This window comes from Chiloscyllium plagiosum, unplaced genomic scaffold (assembly GCF_037043375.1).
Source record: "Chiloscyllium plagiosum isolate Xiang-an unplaced genomic scaffold, Cpla_swu_hap1 HiC_scaffold_3, whole genome shotgun sequence".
NCBI classification, from domain to species: Eukaryota; Metazoa; Chordata; class Chondrichthyes; order Orectolobiformes; family Hemiscylliidae; genus Chiloscyllium; species Chiloscyllium plagiosum.
The window spans coordinates 45,099,170-45,118,491 of record NW_028270141.1 but is presented as its reverse complement, the minus strand read 5'-3'; the positions used below and the strand labels follow the sequence as shown (position 1 = coordinate 45,118,491).

At 41.0% G+C, this 19,322-nt stretch overlaps 1 protein-coding gene across 1 annotated transcript in view; it reads right to left on the bottom strand.

Annotated features, from left to right (window-relative positions):
• Nucleotides 1-1,762: 1,762 nt before the first annotated feature.
• Nucleotides 1,763-19,322, bottom strand: part of epm2a (EPM2A glucan phosphatase, laforin) — a 35,993-nt gene continuing 18,433 nt past the window's right edge. The window contains exons 2-4 of the mRNA XM_043680908.2: nucleotides 11,777-11,951; nucleotides 6,357-6,598; nucleotides 1,763-3,315 (exon numbers count right to left, since the gene is read on the bottom strand). Of these exons, the coding sequence (XP_043536843.1) occupies nucleotides 3,035-3,315; nucleotides 6,357-6,598; nucleotides 11,777-11,951 (698 nt within the window). The 3' untranslated portion in view covers nucleotides 1,763-3,034. The remainder of the gene's footprint in view (nucleotides 3,316-6,356; nucleotides 6,599-11,776; nucleotides 11,952-19,322) is intronic.

Here is a 19,322-nt window from a genome sequence, read left to right as displayed (position 1 = left end):
CCAGGTGCTGGCAAATGGGACTAGATTAGGTTAGGATATCTGGTTGGACCAAAGGGTCTGTTTCCATGCTGTACATCTCCATGACTCTATGATTCTAAGCTGTATGGGATGTATATGAAGCAATAATATCTGTATTTCAACTCTGTTGTAAGAGTAGCACCAAGCGGATCAGTAGATCCCATCATGCTAACTTTAATTTTGCTCATGGCATCCAATCTCTGGTTGAGCAGATATCTCCGCACCCCCCTCACTTTTGATGGTTTGTAATGACCATAATGGGCTTTGCATGTAAACTTCTAATTGCCTGCATGGGTGATTACTGGTGGTGACTTGGTGGTGGGAAAACCTTTCTGTTGTGTGTACGAACACTTCTGGGTATAAAAGAAAACATAGGGGATGCGAGTATAAGCTTTTAACTAAGCTGTCAGGAAGTATTTCTTTTTATAGGGTCATTAACAGGTCAGTGTGTGGTTCCTTGCAAATGGTCAGCAGGGAGGTTATTACCTCATTGATGACTTGGAGTTGTCAATTTGCTCGGATTAACTTTAGGAGTTGAAATCAAACTTGTTGGGATTATGGTATGCGAGCACCTTTGCTCTCGTTGGATATTACCTGGCTGCTGGCATATGAAGAAGCTAAGCTTGGGGACAGGGCTGAGAGATTTTAGGTGTATCATGTATGTGTGTTGGAAATAGATTCAGTGAACCATCATTTCTTAAGTGTGTATAAAGCTTCTGATTAAAATCATAACATAATTAATTGGAAGTTCTGGAACATAATTAGGTCTTTATTTTCAGAAACTCATAAGTTCATTCCAAACAGTGGTGCCTGTATCCAAGACTGCACTAAATCATATTCACCCATCTTCCATTTGTTAACCCACACTGGCTATTACTTTAGTAATACCTCAATTTTTAAGACTTTCTTCCTTGTTTTCAAATTGCTCCATGGCCTCAACCCTCACCATCACCCTTCATACTTCTTTAACCTCCTACATCTCTCTGAGATCTGTAATTCAGTCCTATTATGCATTCCCCATTTTCACTGTTCCATTGACAGCCAACTAATAGGTTACCAGGGCCCTAAGACCTGGAACTCTCTCACTAAATTTCACCGTCTCTCTCCACTCCTTAAACAGACCTCTTTGACCAAGCTTTTGGTTATCTGTTCTAATGAAGTTTTATGTTGATGTCTTTTTGATATTACTGCCATGAAGCACCTTGGGATGTTTCAATCCATTAGAGGTACTACATAATTGCAAACTGTACTAACTATCACAATGTGTCAAGATTTAATAGAGTGATAAAAATTGTCTCTTTGAGCTGAGGAAAATGCATGAAACTTAATTTCAAAATAAACGGTATACCTGATGCTTTAAGACATCAATGGGCAAGATATGAAGCTTCGTGAAGTGAAATTCTCACTGAAGTTCACTTGTCAACATTTTATTAACTCAAAAATACTTTGTTAATATATACACACATTTATTATTGATTTCTCCATTCAGCATTGCATATGGTCATTGAGTTTTAAATAACTTGGATTTTGTAGATGTAATAATGGTAAAATAGTCAGTGTTTACCATTTTTACTCTTTTAATACTGACAGCAAATTCTAGACTGCATATGTGGAGTTAAACATGAAAATCTAGTTTTCCTGCCAGAGATTTTACATTTCCTCATATATTATGCTGTTGAAGTTTCCACAGATTACAAGTTGTAATTGCAATCTTAAATATAAAATGATACTATGAAGACGTCCACACAGGCACAATCTTTAATATATTATTGTTACTTTTTCTTTCAAACAGTAGAGTCAAACATTCATATTTGATATTTTTCTAAATTGCCAATATTTACAAATGTATGACAATGATCATTAAAATTAGCACCACTATAGCTTAGCGTTGTTGCATTGTTGTATGTTATCAAAGACCTGTTTTGTCATTCCTTTAAGCTTAATTACATCTACCATTCCTTGGCTAACAGGATGAACAGAGACTGTCAACCAGCCCTTTGGTAATATTGTTCTATAACCAGCAACTAGAATGCAGAACAGAAACAAAAGGAGCAATGTACCTTTATTTTTTCTTCAAGAAATTCAAAGGACAGGAGCAAGTTACAAAGGTGAAGCGATTGAAGCCATGGGAGGGAATTGAAAATGAGTATAAAGTGATAAAGATAATGATGAATAAATCTGGTGGGAATTCAAATAGAATGCCTTTGCTCAAAGAGTGATGAGCAACTTACTGTCACATCAACTACTTGATGTGAACAATACAGATGCCTTGGAAAGTTGAAGAAAACATGGAGAACAGATTAGAAGGGTACATTAATAAAATGTGAGAAGAAGAATAGGAGGAGGTTCATGTGGAAGATAAATATCAAGCTGAATACCCTGTATGTACTATAAACTCTATATTTGATGTTGGAGATTATGAGTATGAATCCATTTAAATTCCACTGTGCAACACAGTATGATTCTTTCTGTGATGTTTGTTTATTATTTTCTGAAAGTAAGTAACTACTTGATGTCTTAACATTTGTCACTCCATGTTTGGGCATGCTGTCTGAAACCTGGATGTTCTCCATGGGAAGGGGAGAAAATCATTAGGCAAATCTCCTATCCAACATTTCACATACTTCCCAGTGGCTAGTTACCGAACAAGACTGAACTTCAGAAATACAATATGCTCTATTAAGGTCATTGGAAAGCAGTACTCCAAATAATTAAATAAACCCTTAGGGGAAATGAAAGGAACAAACAATCAGTTTCCATCCAGTGGCCTTGGTGAATAAACATAGCCGCTGTTTTCAGAACTGCACACTTGTATTTTTTCACCAGCAGGTGAAGTAAAAGTATGAACTCAATAGCTTTGCTTGGAAAATGAAAAATGGAGTTATAATTCTTGTTAGTTGCAAGTATGTTCAAAGCATTGAGCTATCATAGCATTAACGTTAAAACGTGCACTCATTTTAAAAAGAAAACTCAACACCTATTTTTAAATATAATGTTTTCAAACAGTAATTTCTATCTAACAGTTGTGACACACAGAAGAGTGAACATGTCCAAATTTTTGATAAAATTCATTCTGGGCACGAATCAAAGCCTCTTCATCTATGTACACTGCAGGTCGTTTGGCGCTTACAAAGTACTGAACTTTTCTAAGATTCCAACCAATTATGTACATTAGGTACCCACATACTGCTGCAGTCGATCTACCCACACCTGCATTACAATGGACATAGACAGTATGGCCATTTTCCAGCAATCCATGAAGCAAGTATACAGCTTGAGGCAGCATCTTCACCCGACCTGATGTGAAACAAGCCAGAGAAATCAAAAAAATGTGAGACAATTTCATCGGATTGAAATGATAACTAATCAAAAAAAGAGCAAGTTGAATATTTTGTTGTTTATCTGCAAGGGCAATTGAGGAAATGAAAGAAAGACTTGAAATATTTGTGGAGCTAGATATGTTTGACCCAGGTAGTGTTTGTATCACTGAGGATTTGTCAAAGGAAACCTCAATTTTCATTCTCAATCCCTTAAATTGTTCAATGCAATAGAAGGGAAAACTAACCGTAACAATTGTGATATTGCACTTTGTGCACTTTTGGCATCTTATAATTTGCACATATGCATCTAATTTATTAATTGCAGCTGAAACATTACCAGGATGCTGAATGAATTTATGGAGTTTATCAAGGCTATCACTGCAAGGAATTACATAATAAGTAAGACAATTTCTTTATTCAGAGTACGATTATAATTACCCCACAAGGAATAGTTAAGATGAATAAGGGGAAGATAGGTAAGTACGTGAGAGGTATAACAATAAAGTATATAATGATAGAGCAAGATAAAAGTGGGATGAGTTTGTACTGAATATATGCTGTTGGGTCAAATTGCTTCTTTGTAAAGTTCTGCATAATTTTCAGAATTTTCTTTCATTGATGATTACCAGGAAACTGGTCATTCGTTAAATATCAGGAATTGGTGTTTGCAAGCTGAGCCCCTTCCCTATTTCAACAAGCAGTTATATGAAAGTAACTAACAAATCCCCAGAAACTTTTGCGAAATAGACTTTTTCTATTAGAAGTGTCAGAACAGTGTAAACTTTGGCTAAGGTAAGTCTTGATAAGGCAAACAATGTGAACAAATAAATATTTGTCTATTAAAGACACTGTATTCTTATTTACTGTCTCAGTCAGGTGTTCTGCTCCACTGTGGTTTGGATGGTGTATGTTTTTTGTTCCAATTATTGGACTAAGGGCATTGCAGGTTGCGTCAGCATCAATCAATATGTTATCTGTCCCTATGTCCCTATTTACTCTGCATTTTTCAGGAATCACTGCCTTGACTGCCCTTGAACATATCTTAGGAAAACCAAGATACTGTATATCTAGATTTCCAAAAAATATTTGATGAGCTGGATTAGATAGTGAATTATAAACTAAGCAGAACAAATAGAATTGAGAGCAAGCTGTTTACAAAGCAGAGAATAGAAGAAAATGATACTTTTGGAGTGTCAGAAGGTTTAATATGGTGGTTCATAAGGATCAGTGCTGAGACCATGATTTTTCACCATTTATATTCATGATTTAGACTTTGAAATCAAAACACAATTTCTAAATTTCCAAATGTCATCTAATTCAGAGAGCTGGTCAATACTCAGGAGGATTGCAAGAATTTACAAGAAAGCATAAAAAAACTTGCAGAAAGGCATATAATTTGCAAATTAATTTCAATGTGAATAAGAAACACTTGTTGAGTACTATGTACAGTTCTGGTCACCATATTTTAAAGAAGATGTGGAGCATTGGACTGGATTAAAAGATTTACAAGTGTAATACCAGAACTGCGAGATCATACTTATCAAACATAACTTGTATTTATACAGTGTTTCACAGACAATGATGCCCAAGAAGCGAAATTGGGTTGGCGTTGGATTTGAAAACAGGGATTTTAAATGTTAAAATGGAGGCACTGTTTAACCAGAACCATTGTATATCAGTGAATGCAGGGGTGATGGGTGAACAGGATTTGATGCAATAAGGACAAGGCAGAGTTTTGGAATAACCTCAGGCTTAAGGCATGTGAGGTGTTAGCCTGGAGGATATTAAAATAGTCAAGTTGAAATATAACAAAGGTAAGGATGAGGATTTCACCTGGGCTGAGGCACAGGTAGAGTTGAGCAACGTTATGTTGTTGAAAATAGATGCCATGGATATGCTGTCTGGTCAAATACAAAATCAAGGTTGTGGACAATCTGGCTCAGTCTCCAACAATTATTGTTGAGAGAGATGGAGATGGAAATAGAATTTGTAGTCCAGATGGAAGATAAGAGCTTCAGTCTTCCTAATAGTAATTCAGAAGACATTTCTTTGCAAGGTCTCTGTAATTCTGAAATTTGCTTCTTAAATTCTTTCAGTGTAATCAACATTTGCAGTCACTCCCTGGTGACAACATAATGTTAATTCTCCTAAAACTAACTTAAAACAAAAAGTAAGATTTAACAGTGTGTGTAATAAAGCTGTAGTGAATGATTTCTTTCAGTTCCAAAACGTTCTCTCTGAATCCTGATGGATTACTCAACAGCAAAGACTAGGTTTCCAAGTCTGCTGTTTACTAAGAAAAACAAATTCTTGAGAGGATATTTTGTCTGTTGCCAGCCAAACTACCAGAGGTACAGACAATCTACAAACTGACAACAAGCATTCAGGTTAATTTTACTTTGTCTTTTAGAAGTTTTAATGTTTGAAATATCCTGGGAATTTGTGAAATAAGAACGTTCAAAGGAAGAAGTGAAAATTTATTATATTAGAAGTTATATTTACTACTGTGCTTGCTGGCTTTCGCTGCCTCCTGATCTCAGAATGTCTTGATTTAAATGTTTTTTATCGTTATTTTCAAATCCCTCCATGGCCTTCCCACTGTTTTGTCTGTCACTCCTCCAAACCTATAAACCTCGATCTCTGTGCTTCACCATCTCTGAACCCTTGTCCTCCCTTCACTTCCTTCACATTAACATTGATGGGTGTGCCTTCCAGCTGTGTTGGCTTTCATTCAGGAATTCCGATCCAAACCTCTCTGCCTCTCCATCTTGACCAAGCTTTTGGTCATCTTCTTTAGGTCAGTGTCAAGTTAATGGTTAAATTACATTCTTGTGATGAAACTTGGGATGTTTCACTGGACTAAAGTCATTGTATATATACTGTTACTAATTAACTGTGAGCCCATATAATATGTTCATCATTCTATTTATTTTCCTGTATGTTGTAATCACTCACTCCTGAAGACTTTATAAAGTTTCTGGCAGTAAAGAACGATAGTCAAGACCAATGCACATTCACCTTCTGTACTCATGTCAGGAGTTGGCATCCATACATAGGCTAAGCCTACATCTTTGTACAGTTCCATCATAAATTCAGGTTTCATTGGTTCCGCTTTGCGATTACATCCCCATGAATTGTGGTCCACATCCCATTCTGTCTGGAAGTTCATTACCGCAGTCACTCCCAGCTCATGCTTGAGTTTGACGGTCACATGTTCCACCTGTCGTGGACAGCTGCCAAGCCAAATCTTGGGCAGAATCCTGGAAGAGAATCAGAACAATATTCAGCTCTTTGTGAATGTATTCCACTTGTTATGTCACACAGAAGCAACCCACTTTAAAATGAAAAATAAAAGGCAGTTTACACCCATTTAGAACTGAAGAAAGTACAGCATATGTTTAAAATAATTAGATGGATACCTGCAGATTAAATTTCCAATATATGCTTTTCAAAAAAACCCCATTCAATTGTTAATAAAGGCATCTACAGCGATCTAAGTGTCTTTGTGGGTAAACCTTGATCTGTGTGATCTCCTGATCTGGTCTTAATCACTTGAAGAAGAAGAATTTTCTAAAGTATTTTTTCAGTTAGTGGCTTTGGGATTTTTGCCTCTCACAAGATATTTTATAGCTAATGGTTGTTAAGGTGTGGAAAGGGTGTTGAGTTTTGTGCCTCTGCCCATTGTGGTATGGGACAGGCACAATGAACCAACTGATCTTTTCTCTCAGTTTCATACACAAATATGATATTGTAACGAAACACAGCAACAAAAGTCAGCCAAAAGTCTTTCATGCCTACACTCTTCTAAGTTGCCCAAGATAAATTAAATTGACAAAGAAATAGTAATATAAAGCCTGGCTTTGTAAAATGAATAAGTTATCTGTTGGGATGCTCAGGGAAGTAAAGGTGGAAATTACAGAAGCACTGGCTATAATCTTCAAATAATTCTTAGATTATGGTGCCGGAAGACTGGAGAATTAAATATGTTATGCCCTTGTTCAACCAAGGCTACCAGGATAAACCCAGCAGTTACAAACCAGTCACTTAAACCCCAGTTGGAGCAACAGCTTTCAGAAATGATAATCCAGCACAAGATTACTGTGGTTTAATTGAGAAAAAAAAGTACAGATGTGTTGAAGTGTTTAACTAATTTGATTACATTTTGTTGAGATGACATGGAGCTGAAGAATGTATGAACTTCCCAGGGGTATTTGAAAATGCTACATAATTGGCTTGACAGCAAGGTTGGAGCCCTTGAAATTGAAGGGACAGTATTAGCATGAATGTGAAGTTTGTTGAGTAATAGGAAGCAGAGAGTAATGGTAAACAATTGTTTTTCTATCCTGAAGGAAGTTGAATTACTCAGTAGACATTTGATCTGCATTTGTGACCTAAACTTGCATGTAAAGGTTCAATTTCAAAATCAGCAAATGACACAAAACTAGCAATTGTTAGGAACTAAAAGGACTGTGATCAGACTTGCAGGGGATGAAAAGAGATTTACAGATTGAATGTTTAGATAGCAGATAAAATTTAATGCAGAGAAACAAATCTGATGCATTTTAGACGAAACAATAATGACAAACAATATAACATAAACCTTGCAGTTCTAATGTTAATGCAGGAGCAGAGAGACCTGTGACAGTATAGAATAAATTGTTGAGGGTATGTGGTAGGTTCAGAAAGTGGTTAAAATGATATATGGGATCCTGGGCTTTATAATGTAGAAGTATTAAGTACAAAAATAAGTTATGATTAAAAAAAAGGGTTCCACCTTAACTGGGCCAGAGCCCAGGAGCAGGGGTTACAGAAGGTGATGATCACCAGGGCTTATGTTTCTGGGGGGGTGCCTGTTTATTGGCCAACTACCCTGTTAATCTAGATCCAAAGCAACCAACAAGGCATGTCCTAAATAAAAGCTATTGTTGGCCAAGTGGGATACATCAGATTCTGAAAATCGTTTCTGTCTCACATGTCGGGACTGTTCTACTGGAAGTGATTGGAAGTTGCTGGGTCACAAGATGAGATGAGCTAATGTGCATAGTGTCTCACACTACACAAGAAGAACCCTTTTGATCTCTGATGTGTATGAGCCTGCCCTGGACTATTTGCTCTTGACATCTCAAACTCTGACCTTACTCCGTCTCGATAATGTCAAATGATGCCTGATGGTTTCTTTGCCAACTCTACACCCACTCAGTATCTGGTAAATGATTACGTTGATTCTATTTCAAAGGCTCAAAATAGTACATCTGATGTCACAAACTACAATGTGATACTAATGCAGAAAAAGCACCTGATTGCTGAGTAGGATTGGTGAGTATTTCTTGTCTTTAAAGAAAAAATAAGTTTTTTTTAGTTTGTGTTTCAGTCTCTATTCTTTTTTCCCTCTTACACACAGCTTATTAATGTAAGATTGATAATAATGTAATGAAAGTTAATTAGAATGAAGTGTAAAGAGTGGGGGCTTCTTCTAGTGTAAAGAGCAGAGATATTACAATAGTTAATCAATAAATTAAATAAAATATGATGACAGAATGGGTGATGTATTTCTGTTGCAGCATGTGGAAGCTGCTAGACATCAATGTAATCCAGTGTGAACATATCTGTAATAATTGTTTATAAGTCCAGGAACTTCAGATCTTAGTTGAAGAGCTGATTTCAAAGCTGAAAACATTGCACCAGCTCAGGGAAGGGGAAAGTTAAATGAACACTTTTATCCAGAAGTCAGTCACTCCCTCAGACTAGCTTATTCATATTTAGTTTGCAATGAAGAGAGGAAGGTTTGATTACAGGCGAGGAAGGTGTAAGAACATAGCGGGATTTGTTGAGGAGCCTCAGTCCCTACAATTATGAGATTCTTGCAAACCATGTGGACGAAAACAGGGACTGCAGGGAGGATGAGTGAATTGTCATAGCACCTTGGTACAGAGAGCCAGTCAAATGGCGGGAAAAAATTCCTATTCTTCATTGTCACTGGGTCAAAATCCTGAAATTCCATTTCTAACACCACATAGATTGCAATATTGGAAAAACATTTACAGAGCATTTGAGAAGAGAGCAGATTAATTAGATAACTGTATCTCAGCCAGCACAGACACAATAGGCTAGATTGCCTTTCTGTATTCTATCATTTCAAGAATTTATAACCACGGTTCTCACAGTTGAAGTAAGAATTGGAATTACAGAATCACTGAATATAGGTGTAGAACAGTTAGAGCTGGTTGTTATTCAAAAAAATGGGCCCCAAGAATAACTTGAAGAATGGATGTCACAATTTGGATGTGCTGGTGTTAACTAGGGTGTACAATGTTAAAAATCACACAACACCAGGTTATAGTCCAACAGGTTTATTTGGAAGCACTAGCTTTCGGAGCGCTGATCATTCATCAGGAGGTTGTCAAATTAATAGGCGTCCAAAGCATTAGTTATCACACAAATTAAGATACATGGAGATATTTATAGCCATAATTCCATCTTTCATATCTTTATTTTCAATCAGCCATTCTCTTTTGTCAAGTTTTAACAAGAATAATTCTTTGAACACTTCTAGTTTAATTTTGATTGAAAAATTAAATAAGTCAACTGGTGAGAGTAATCATACAATTAATTAAAAAGTCTCCCTTACGTGTTATGATATCAAGTAACTACATTCTATTCCAGATGTCATTTTGGAAGAAGCATCCTTGAAGAATCTTTAATTTCCATAAAAATACTACCTAATTCATATTTCTGCACTGTGAGATCTACACAGGAATGAAAGAAGCCTATGTCATAATTCCTTACTGACAAAAGCTCTCTGAAACAACTTCTAATTCCTATTGACTAATTGGACTTTGCAAAAACATACCTATCCAAAATGAAGCAAACTTTTACAACATGGGAAACATGGGAACACCACCAACTGCAAGTTCTCCTCCAAACTGCACATCATCCCGACTTGGAAATATAACTCTTGTGCCTCTAGTGTCACTGGATCAAAATCCTGAAACGCCCTCCCTTACAACATTGTGGGTCTACCTACATCATATGGACTGCAGCAGTTCAAACACCAGGTGTCACTACGTACTGAGGTTCTACCTGTCCCCGGCATTGTGAAGGATGGGCTTGGCCTCACTGTCGCGGAATGCTCCAAGTAGTTGGACCATTCCGTTTCACCTGTCTTTTGTGGAGAAATTTGTGAAGAAAAACACCTTTGACCACAAGTCCATCAGGAAGTGGTCAGCACGTAGTATCCTGGAGATCCTTTGGGAAAAGGAGAGAACGGATCCTGTTGAGTAGTTCCCTGGGCAGACTGTCAAAGTCATTTGGCAGAATGCCTCATTGCCAGACCTTTCCAACAAGCACCAAGACATGGCTTGGCTGATAGTGAGGAGGGCTCTGCCTGTGAAATCCTTTATGCCCAGACTTGCTGCGCTTTCTCACACTGCTCTCAAGGTGACTGTGGAGGGGATAAGACTGTCACACACCTCCTTCTGGAATGTGTCTATAGAAGGTAAGTCTGGAGAGGAATGCAGTGTTTGTTTGTTTGTTAAGGTTCATCCTGAGCAGCTTTGTGATGTGGGACTCCGTGCTCTACGGTCTGTTCCCCTCGATGCACACTGAGACAAATATCAACTTGCCTGGAAGATCATCAACTCAATGGAAGACTCCGTTTGGTCTGCCCAAACCTTGCTGGTCTTCCAGCTGAAGGAGTCAACTCCGACTGAGTGTTGCAGTCTGGCACATTCCAAAGGTCCAAGACTAAGTGCTGAGGTTTGCGCTGAAGCTTGGGACAGCTGCTGCCACAGCGCGGTGGGGAAAGACCACTGCATAAAGCCCTTTTGCCAACGAATAACAAGGGGCCCATTCAGTAATTGGGTTCCACTGATGCCTCAGCTAAATGCCAAGAGGCTGGATGGTTAACATACAGAATTGTAAATACCAATGACTCAGTCTGTTCTCTGAATGTAAAGACATGTAAAGTGAACATCTGAAAGGCATCATCAGCTGTACAGGTGCCAAAGATTTCAATGAATAAAGTATATTTTTGAAAAAAAAAATGGACTGCAGCAGTTCAAGAAGGCAGCTCAGCACCACCTTTTCAAGGGTAACTAAGGAAGGGCAATACATGCTGGCTAGCCAGTGACACCTACATCCCATAAATGGTATGGTTAAGACAAGTAGCACAAACATATTTAAAGAGAAACTTGATAATTACGAGAGGGAGAAAGAGGTAGAACATTATCGTGTTATAGTGAATTAAAGAAATCTAGAAGGAAGGCTCTTGTGAAGTATAAATGTCAGAATGGACCGAATGGGCGAAATGAGCAATTTCTGTGCTGTATATAATTAGTCATTCTATGTATCCATTGTAATCCCTAACCTGTCAGCACCCTGTATTAATGTGCAGCACTGTTGGACAGAGTGACTAGATTTGGTATTCCTGGCTGGTTTACCTGGAGTAATGCATAGCCTGGTGATCAGCAATTTGAAAATAGAAATCGGTGGTGTGTTTCATTTCGTTTGAATACCCACTCTCCTCAATGAAATGCCCAACAGGGTAACAGTAAACACCATCCACCAAATTGCTGTCATCGTATTCACAACAGCGATCGTGTAGTGGTCCATTTCCTAAAAAGGATAAAGAAAAGTCATTTTTCTGAGTTGAGCAGTGTGTTCAGAAATCAACCATTGCCAAGGAAATGCAGTCCTAATGAGTTACTGCACTGGAGGAGATGCCACCTTCCAAATGAAATGCTGAACTGTGACTCTAGCTGCTCTTTAAAGGTGAATGTAAAGACCCCACTAGTTCAAAGAATTGCAGGGAGGTTCTCCCCGGTAAACTGACCAATACTTATCTCTCAACCAATATCTGTAAAACAAATTATCTGATCATCATCACTTTGGCAGCAATAAGCTCCTTGTTCTAGATTATTATACTGCTTCAGTAGACAATTAAAAATTGACTACATTGCTGTGGGACTGAGTCACATTTAGGACAGACCAGGTAAGAATAGCAGATTTGCTTCCCTTACAGGCATATGTGAAGCATATAGACTTATTGAACAATTGCTGATAGCTTCAATGTCATCACTACTGAGACTAGCTTTCAATTCCAGATTTACCAATTGAATTTAAATTCCACCAATTGCTGTGGCAGGACATGCACTTGTGTCCTCAGAGCCTTTGTTCATGCCATCTCCCAGGGCAGAGCACAGGGAGAGTTCTCATGCTCTTCTAATGTTATGGACTAGGCCAGACCACTCAAAACATTCTTATACTGGCAGCCCTAGACCTAACTTTGCAACTTGCTTCAGTGAGTGTACGGTGAAAATTATCCGGAGTAAGATAACTAGGTTGACTACTAGATTTTAAAGCAGACAAAAAATTTATTCACAAAATTACACAATGAAACACAAAGAACAGAATAAAAAACTGCTACAGAACTCAACCTATCCAGCTAGACTTAATTATACTGTTCTGAATACACAGAATAGTCCCAAACTCCCTTTAAAACCCAGTATAAATGGATCACATGCTTACAGGTTGAAGTTGAAGGGCTGACAAGGTCATGGCCGGATTACACAACTGTGCCTGTACATTGATGACCTGGTAATTCTTAGTCACTCATAGAAGGAATATTTATCGGACTTATTTGATCAACTTCAGAAGGTAGGCTTGGTGGTAAACCTAGCAAAAGTGAATTTGCCAAAGCCTAAGTCACCTTTCTGGGCCATGTTATTGGACAGGAACAAAGGGCCCCACGAGATGCGAAAACGAAAGTAATTGGGGAATTTCCTACACCATCGACTAAAAAAGCGGTACTATGGTTCCTGGGATCCACACAGCTCCCTGTTGAACTTCCCAGTTCAAGCCTGAACTAAACCTGCTCAGCTCAGCTAGCTAAAGAGCTGACCAGTCCCCTCTCTTTACACAGGTCACTTCTAAAGCATGACCACTTTGGCCTGAAGTCTCATCTGTTTACAAAGGCATCTCAAAATCCTTTTCATCTCTATACCAAACCAGACTGATCGGAGCCCAGCCTGGTTTATTGCCCCTCTGAAGAAGAATCAAGGACAGAGTCTCCTTGAGCCACGGAACAAATTTTAGAAAAAAAGGACTAGCTTTGTGACACCTCCCCCCCCCCCAAAAAATCAATATCAAAAGATGGCTTCATTTTTAACCCTTCAAAACCCAAATTGGTGGTCTAAACACACATATGCACTATACTAACTATAACCATGCAAACGTGCAACCACATGAACACTCAGGCCGCGGTACACCCACTATCGAATGCCTCCATATCTCATTCAGGTTTTGATAACGCATCGGCAATCACATTTTCACGACCTGCCACATGCACAATTGTCAAATTGAATGGCTACAATGACAAGCTCCATCTAAACAGTCTGGCATTTTTGTCCTTAAATTTTCCACAATGTCATCATTAATGAGACTAGCTTTCAATTCAAGCTTTACCAATTGAATTTAAATTCCACCAATTGCTGTAGCAGGACATGAACTTGTGATCAGTGTAAGCGATTGTCTCAGATGCATTGCTAGTAATATAAATACTGAAATGTTGTAATGCCAACACCAAGCTTAAAGTCTCTTTCTCCACCGTTGAATATTTCTGTTGATGCATGTTCAAATTTCTGGAAAAATACCCAATGGGTCTTTCTATTCCCTCGTCATCCTCCTGCAGGAGCACTGCACCGACACCCACACCACTGGCATCGATAGGCACTTTGAAAGGCTTCGTGTAATCTGGTGTGACTAATACTGGGGCAGTGGTTATCACAGTTTTAGGCTGTCAAATGCCAGATCAACACAGCTATCCCAAAGCCCCGAGGGCAGTCTCATGACAACAATACCAAGGCTACACAAAGGTCAGACAGAGAGGCTCGAACTAGAGGTCCATGTGGTTGTGGGACCCCAACCCTTGGGAGAAGGACTGCCCCAGGGACAAGTCTAACTTGCCCTGCTGAGGCAGCGATCTGTGGACACCGACTTGCTCAAGGAAGTAACAAGCACAACGGTAACCACTGACGCTTGGAGAGTAAGGTAGGGAATACCCTGTTAATACAGGTCACCAGCCAATATTGTTTGGGAACAGAATAGGGAAGGTAGGTTCAGCAACTCTTCATGGCTCGAGTTTAAATAAGTTTAGGGAAGTGGTCAGCACTCCCCCCAAAATCATGGAGTCTCAAAAACTCTGAAAAACAAAGGACCCCTCCCAGCCCCCTTCCCGCAGTACCCCACACTTACCTTGTTGCTGAGGAATTTGATCCTGGGGGGTGGGATGAGGTGGCTGCGTTATTGGCTTCCCAGCTGCACAGGGCAGCGGAGAGAAAGAGACTAGCTGGCAGCCTGTCAGAATTCATATTAGTACTCAACAGGATCCTAGTGTCTGAATACTTATTCACTGAACCTTGGAGAAACTTTGACTCTTTGTGTTCAGCCTTGCATGCACATTTGCCTGCTGGTGATTGAATGTCTGTTTCAACCCCTGCAGCTCAAGATCCAGAGATGACTTGATTAATTTTGCATTTGGTGATCTATGATGGTTTTTCTTTTAAGGAACCATCGGTGCTTATGAAATGAAAGTTCTGCATAAGTTTTATTAATAATGTTTTAATGCTCCCACCCTTCTCTGTTTGTTCTGCAGTCACTGAGGGCTGTGATTGTTCAGTGCTTCAGTGTTTGTTTACATTGCGGTCAGCAATTACACGCTTGATTACCCTTTATAGTCAAACCTGTCAACCACTTACTGCCTGTGTGTTCTGCCAGCACGGTCTCTGTTTTCTTTTGCTCGAAAGCTGAAGCACAGCACATAGAAATCAACCCAGAATGTCCAGGGCGCCATGGGGGCACGGACATCCACCCTCTGCCAGGAGATGCCAGCCGTGGGAGCTGGGTAACCCCAATCATGTGGTGAGAACGGCCCAGGGCCGAAAATGAACAAGAATAACAGAAAAGGCATGGCAGATACGTGAACTTCAAGAATAAGATAGGAGATGTTCTTGTTACACCTCGTTCACCGGCAGACACCGTGCAGTAAGACAGGGGACAGGCATTACGTTATCCCCTTCACAGGGACCTTTACAACTTGTTCCAAGGAAATTAGCCATATGGGCGGTCCTTTAAATTTGATAAAATAGATTACTGGACCACGGCCATCACAGGGGGGGCACGGGGATCCCTCATGGGACACTGTCTACATGTTGCAGTGTCTCACAAAGTTTTGGGACATTGCCAAGCACCATCAGCCCCCTAAGACCGCTGCAAGAAACCCCAACAGTGGAGACCCCTACCACCCCGGACACTAATGCCATACTGACCAGCATCCCTGTCTCTGCCACCTGCTTTTCTGTAATCGATCACTGCTCAGCCTTTTTCTTTATTAAATTGTCCCCTGAAAGCCAATTTTACATATGGCAGCTGCCAGTACACATGGACCAGGCTTCCCCAGGAATACACGGAGAGCCCCACAGTCTGTGCCGCTGCAGTACGCCATACCCTCTCTACTTTACACCTGCTATGCAACAGCACCCTCTCTTGCAATACGCGGATGATTTGTTACAGCCTCCACCTCCATGGAATCATGTATGCAGGACACTGTCGCATTGCTCTGCTGTCTGGCAAAAGATGGACATAGAGTTTCCATGGAGAAGATGCAACTCTGCCAGCACACAGTACAGTACTTGGGGTACGAACTCTCGCATGGCCTCAGGGCACTAGCTAGAGAGAGAGTCGCAGCCATCACTCAGCTTCCTCCAGCCAGCCACAAGAACTCAGCTGCAGACTTTTCAGGGGGTGGTAAACTATTGCAGGCACTGGATCCCAGACCACTGTACCATTCACGAGCCCCTACGGTTGGCAGCACCACCAAAGCAGCCAGCAAAGGTGACCTGGACAGCAAAGATGGAACAGGAACTAAATTAAAAAAGCAAGTGGCCTCTGCTCCTGCCCTGGGAGTCCCAGACTACACACAGCCCTTCTACCTATACGTCAACGATTCTGAGGGATTTGCATCCAGCATCTTAACATAGCTTCATGGGGATCTCCGGAGCCCTGTTGCTTTTTACTCTATGCACTTACCACCTGTTGTAAGGGGAATGCCAGCATGTTTGAGAGCTGTGGTAGCAGCCGTGGTAACAGTAGAGAAGGCAACCCTCATTGTGCTGGATCACCCATGCACTGTTTTGGTTCCCTTTTCGGTCTCCCTGCTGCTAAATTCAGCAGCAACCCAACATTTCACTGCCACCTGAAGAACTGGCTATGAGGTCGCTTTACTATCCAAAGCCAATCTGTCCTTACAGCGTGCTCCTGCCCTGAACCCCACCACCTATATCCTGCAGGACCCACAATAGCACAGGCCCCAGTATTCCCTGACCCCCATGGAGGCAGTGCGAGCTACCCAACAGGCTGATCACCCGCAAGAAAAGGACAGTTGGGCCCACATTGGGGCCACGCAGTCACCTTCCCTACAGCTGCTGGTACACCCCGATGGCTGCATCATTTGCCCAAGAGCCCACCTACACACACTGACCCTAGCAGCCCACAGCATTGGCCACACGGACAAGAAGGGCATGATACACACTGTAACGCAGTCCTGGTATGCACCAGGATTCACTGCCGCTGCCCAAGCCTTGCTGTCAGTGCCTTACTGCCTGCAGAACAACACAGGAAAGCCTGTTGCCAAATATGACCACCTGCCAGTTCCTGAGGGGCCTTTCAGCTACTTACAGATGGACTTCACACACAAGCCCCCCAAAAAACAGGGTGACAAGCACATCCTGGTCATCATGGACATGTTCTCCAAATGGGTGGAAGCATTTCCCGCAAAAAAAGGACGACGCACGCACGGTACTAAAATGCCTCCTAAAGGATGTCATCCCCAGATTTGGGGTCCCCAGTAGCATAGAGACGGACAGAGGGACTCACTTCACTGCTAGCTTACGACTGGCAATAGCAAGGCACAAGGGATACCATGGCGACACCACATTCCCTATCAACTCCAGTCATCAAGCATGGTCAAATGGATGAACGGAACCCTTAAGACCACACTAATCAAAATCACCCAGGAAACAGGACTGACCTGGCCAGACGTCTTGCCACTTGCTCTCTATACTATACATGTGCAGGCAAATCACACGACTGGGCTCACCCCTTTTGAAGCTTATGGGACAGCCTATGCCCACTGCTACCAGACCCCCAAAGCTCTCCATGGATGCAGCCCTTCTCCTGATGCAAGAGGCCCTGCTAGATTATGTCCAGGCCCTTAGCAGGAGTATTAGTGTTACACATGACCAGGTCAGGGTCATGTTGCCCACACCCAAATCAGTGCCCATTCATCCGTTCCGACCTGGGGATATGTCATGATGAACTCACTTGAAAAGGATTCTCTCTCCCCAGATGGAAAGGCTGTGATGATGACCCGGACACTGTGAAACTGGAAGGACGGCCGAATGGACACATGCCACCTGCTGCAAGAGGGGTCCACCATCAATGAACAGGGACCAGACAGAAGAAGATGCCACTCCGAAAATCGAGGATGGATCCAGTTGCTCACTGCAGCCATCACTATCATCACCCTCAGCCTGACCTGTCTGACCATCACACTGTGGCTTGTTGGTAAACGGGACAAGCGGCGAGACATTTGCATGCCTTTGTGCAATACTACCACCTTCTTCCCCCCTCATCACTCAGCTAGCAGAGATCCACTGGGAGAACATCCCTGCCCCTGAGATAACCTCTGCTGAACCAGGCTCAGACACTGAGAGCTATCTGTTTGATACTAAGCACCCCCCGCCCACCTGACAATCCTCCTGGCTCTGACTACATTGCCCCTTTCTCATCCCTCCCCTAACAAAAAAAAGGGGAATTGTGGGAAAAGATCTGTAACCCTGCCTACCCATATAGGCCCGCACAGAACATAGGAAAGCAAATTTGGCCAAACTATACCAAAAACACCCATAATGCTTCAGCAGGGACCAAGCAGGCTGACAAGTGAAACCAGACCACACTCACAAACAAGGGAATACACTTCCCAAAACCCACTAACAATACCAGATTAATACAGCTATCCCAAAGCCCTGAGGGCTGTCTCATCACAGAGCAATACCAAAGCCACACAAAAGAAAGGTCAGACAGAGTGGCACTAAAGGACCCTGCCCCCAGGATGGGAACAATGGAAGCACCTTACTCACCTACCTGTGAAGAAGACTGGAATCTCCCTACCCATTGATACTATCAGGATGTTGCACTATATCAAGAATCAGGACATTCATCCAATAACTGTTTTCCAATTATCATCACTGTAACTAGATTTCTCCATTTACAGATACACTGTATCTTTCCCCATTTTAATTAATCTTATTGTACAAGATTCCTATAAAACCTGGCTTCATCCTCAGCTTGAGGTAGAGAACCCTTGGTCTACCTGTACAGATTGTCAGTTCTAGGTCAGCCTAGTCAATTTCTTTTCCAGTGATATGGCTTGTAATAAACAGCTTGTCAATTTCACCCGATCTGGTTTGTGTGCTCTCTGCTTTATTAGGCTAATTTCTCTGATACTCTCCATGTGACAGTAATAACTCTTTCAGGTCATTTTGATTTTCTTGTGGAAGGTAACTCAATAAAATATCCCAATTTTTGACAACATCCTCATTGTCCAGTTTGATTTGAGGAATGTCCAATTCAGAATCCTCTGAACCTGGTTCTTCCTTCTGTGCTGGAATCATTAACACCTTCTCCTCTTGCTTTCCTTCCCTATCAAAACACCTTTTGTGCATATTCACATGACACACTCTGAGATTTCTTCCTGTCTGGAGTCCTTATCAAGTAGTTCAGCTCATTCAATTTCCTTTCCATTTGATATGGTCCACTGAACCTTGCTTTTAAAGGCTCACCTGTTACTGGAAGTAACACCAATACCTTACCCCAATTGCAAAATTGTGAATTTGTGATTTCTTATCCACTTTCTGTTTCATTGTTTGC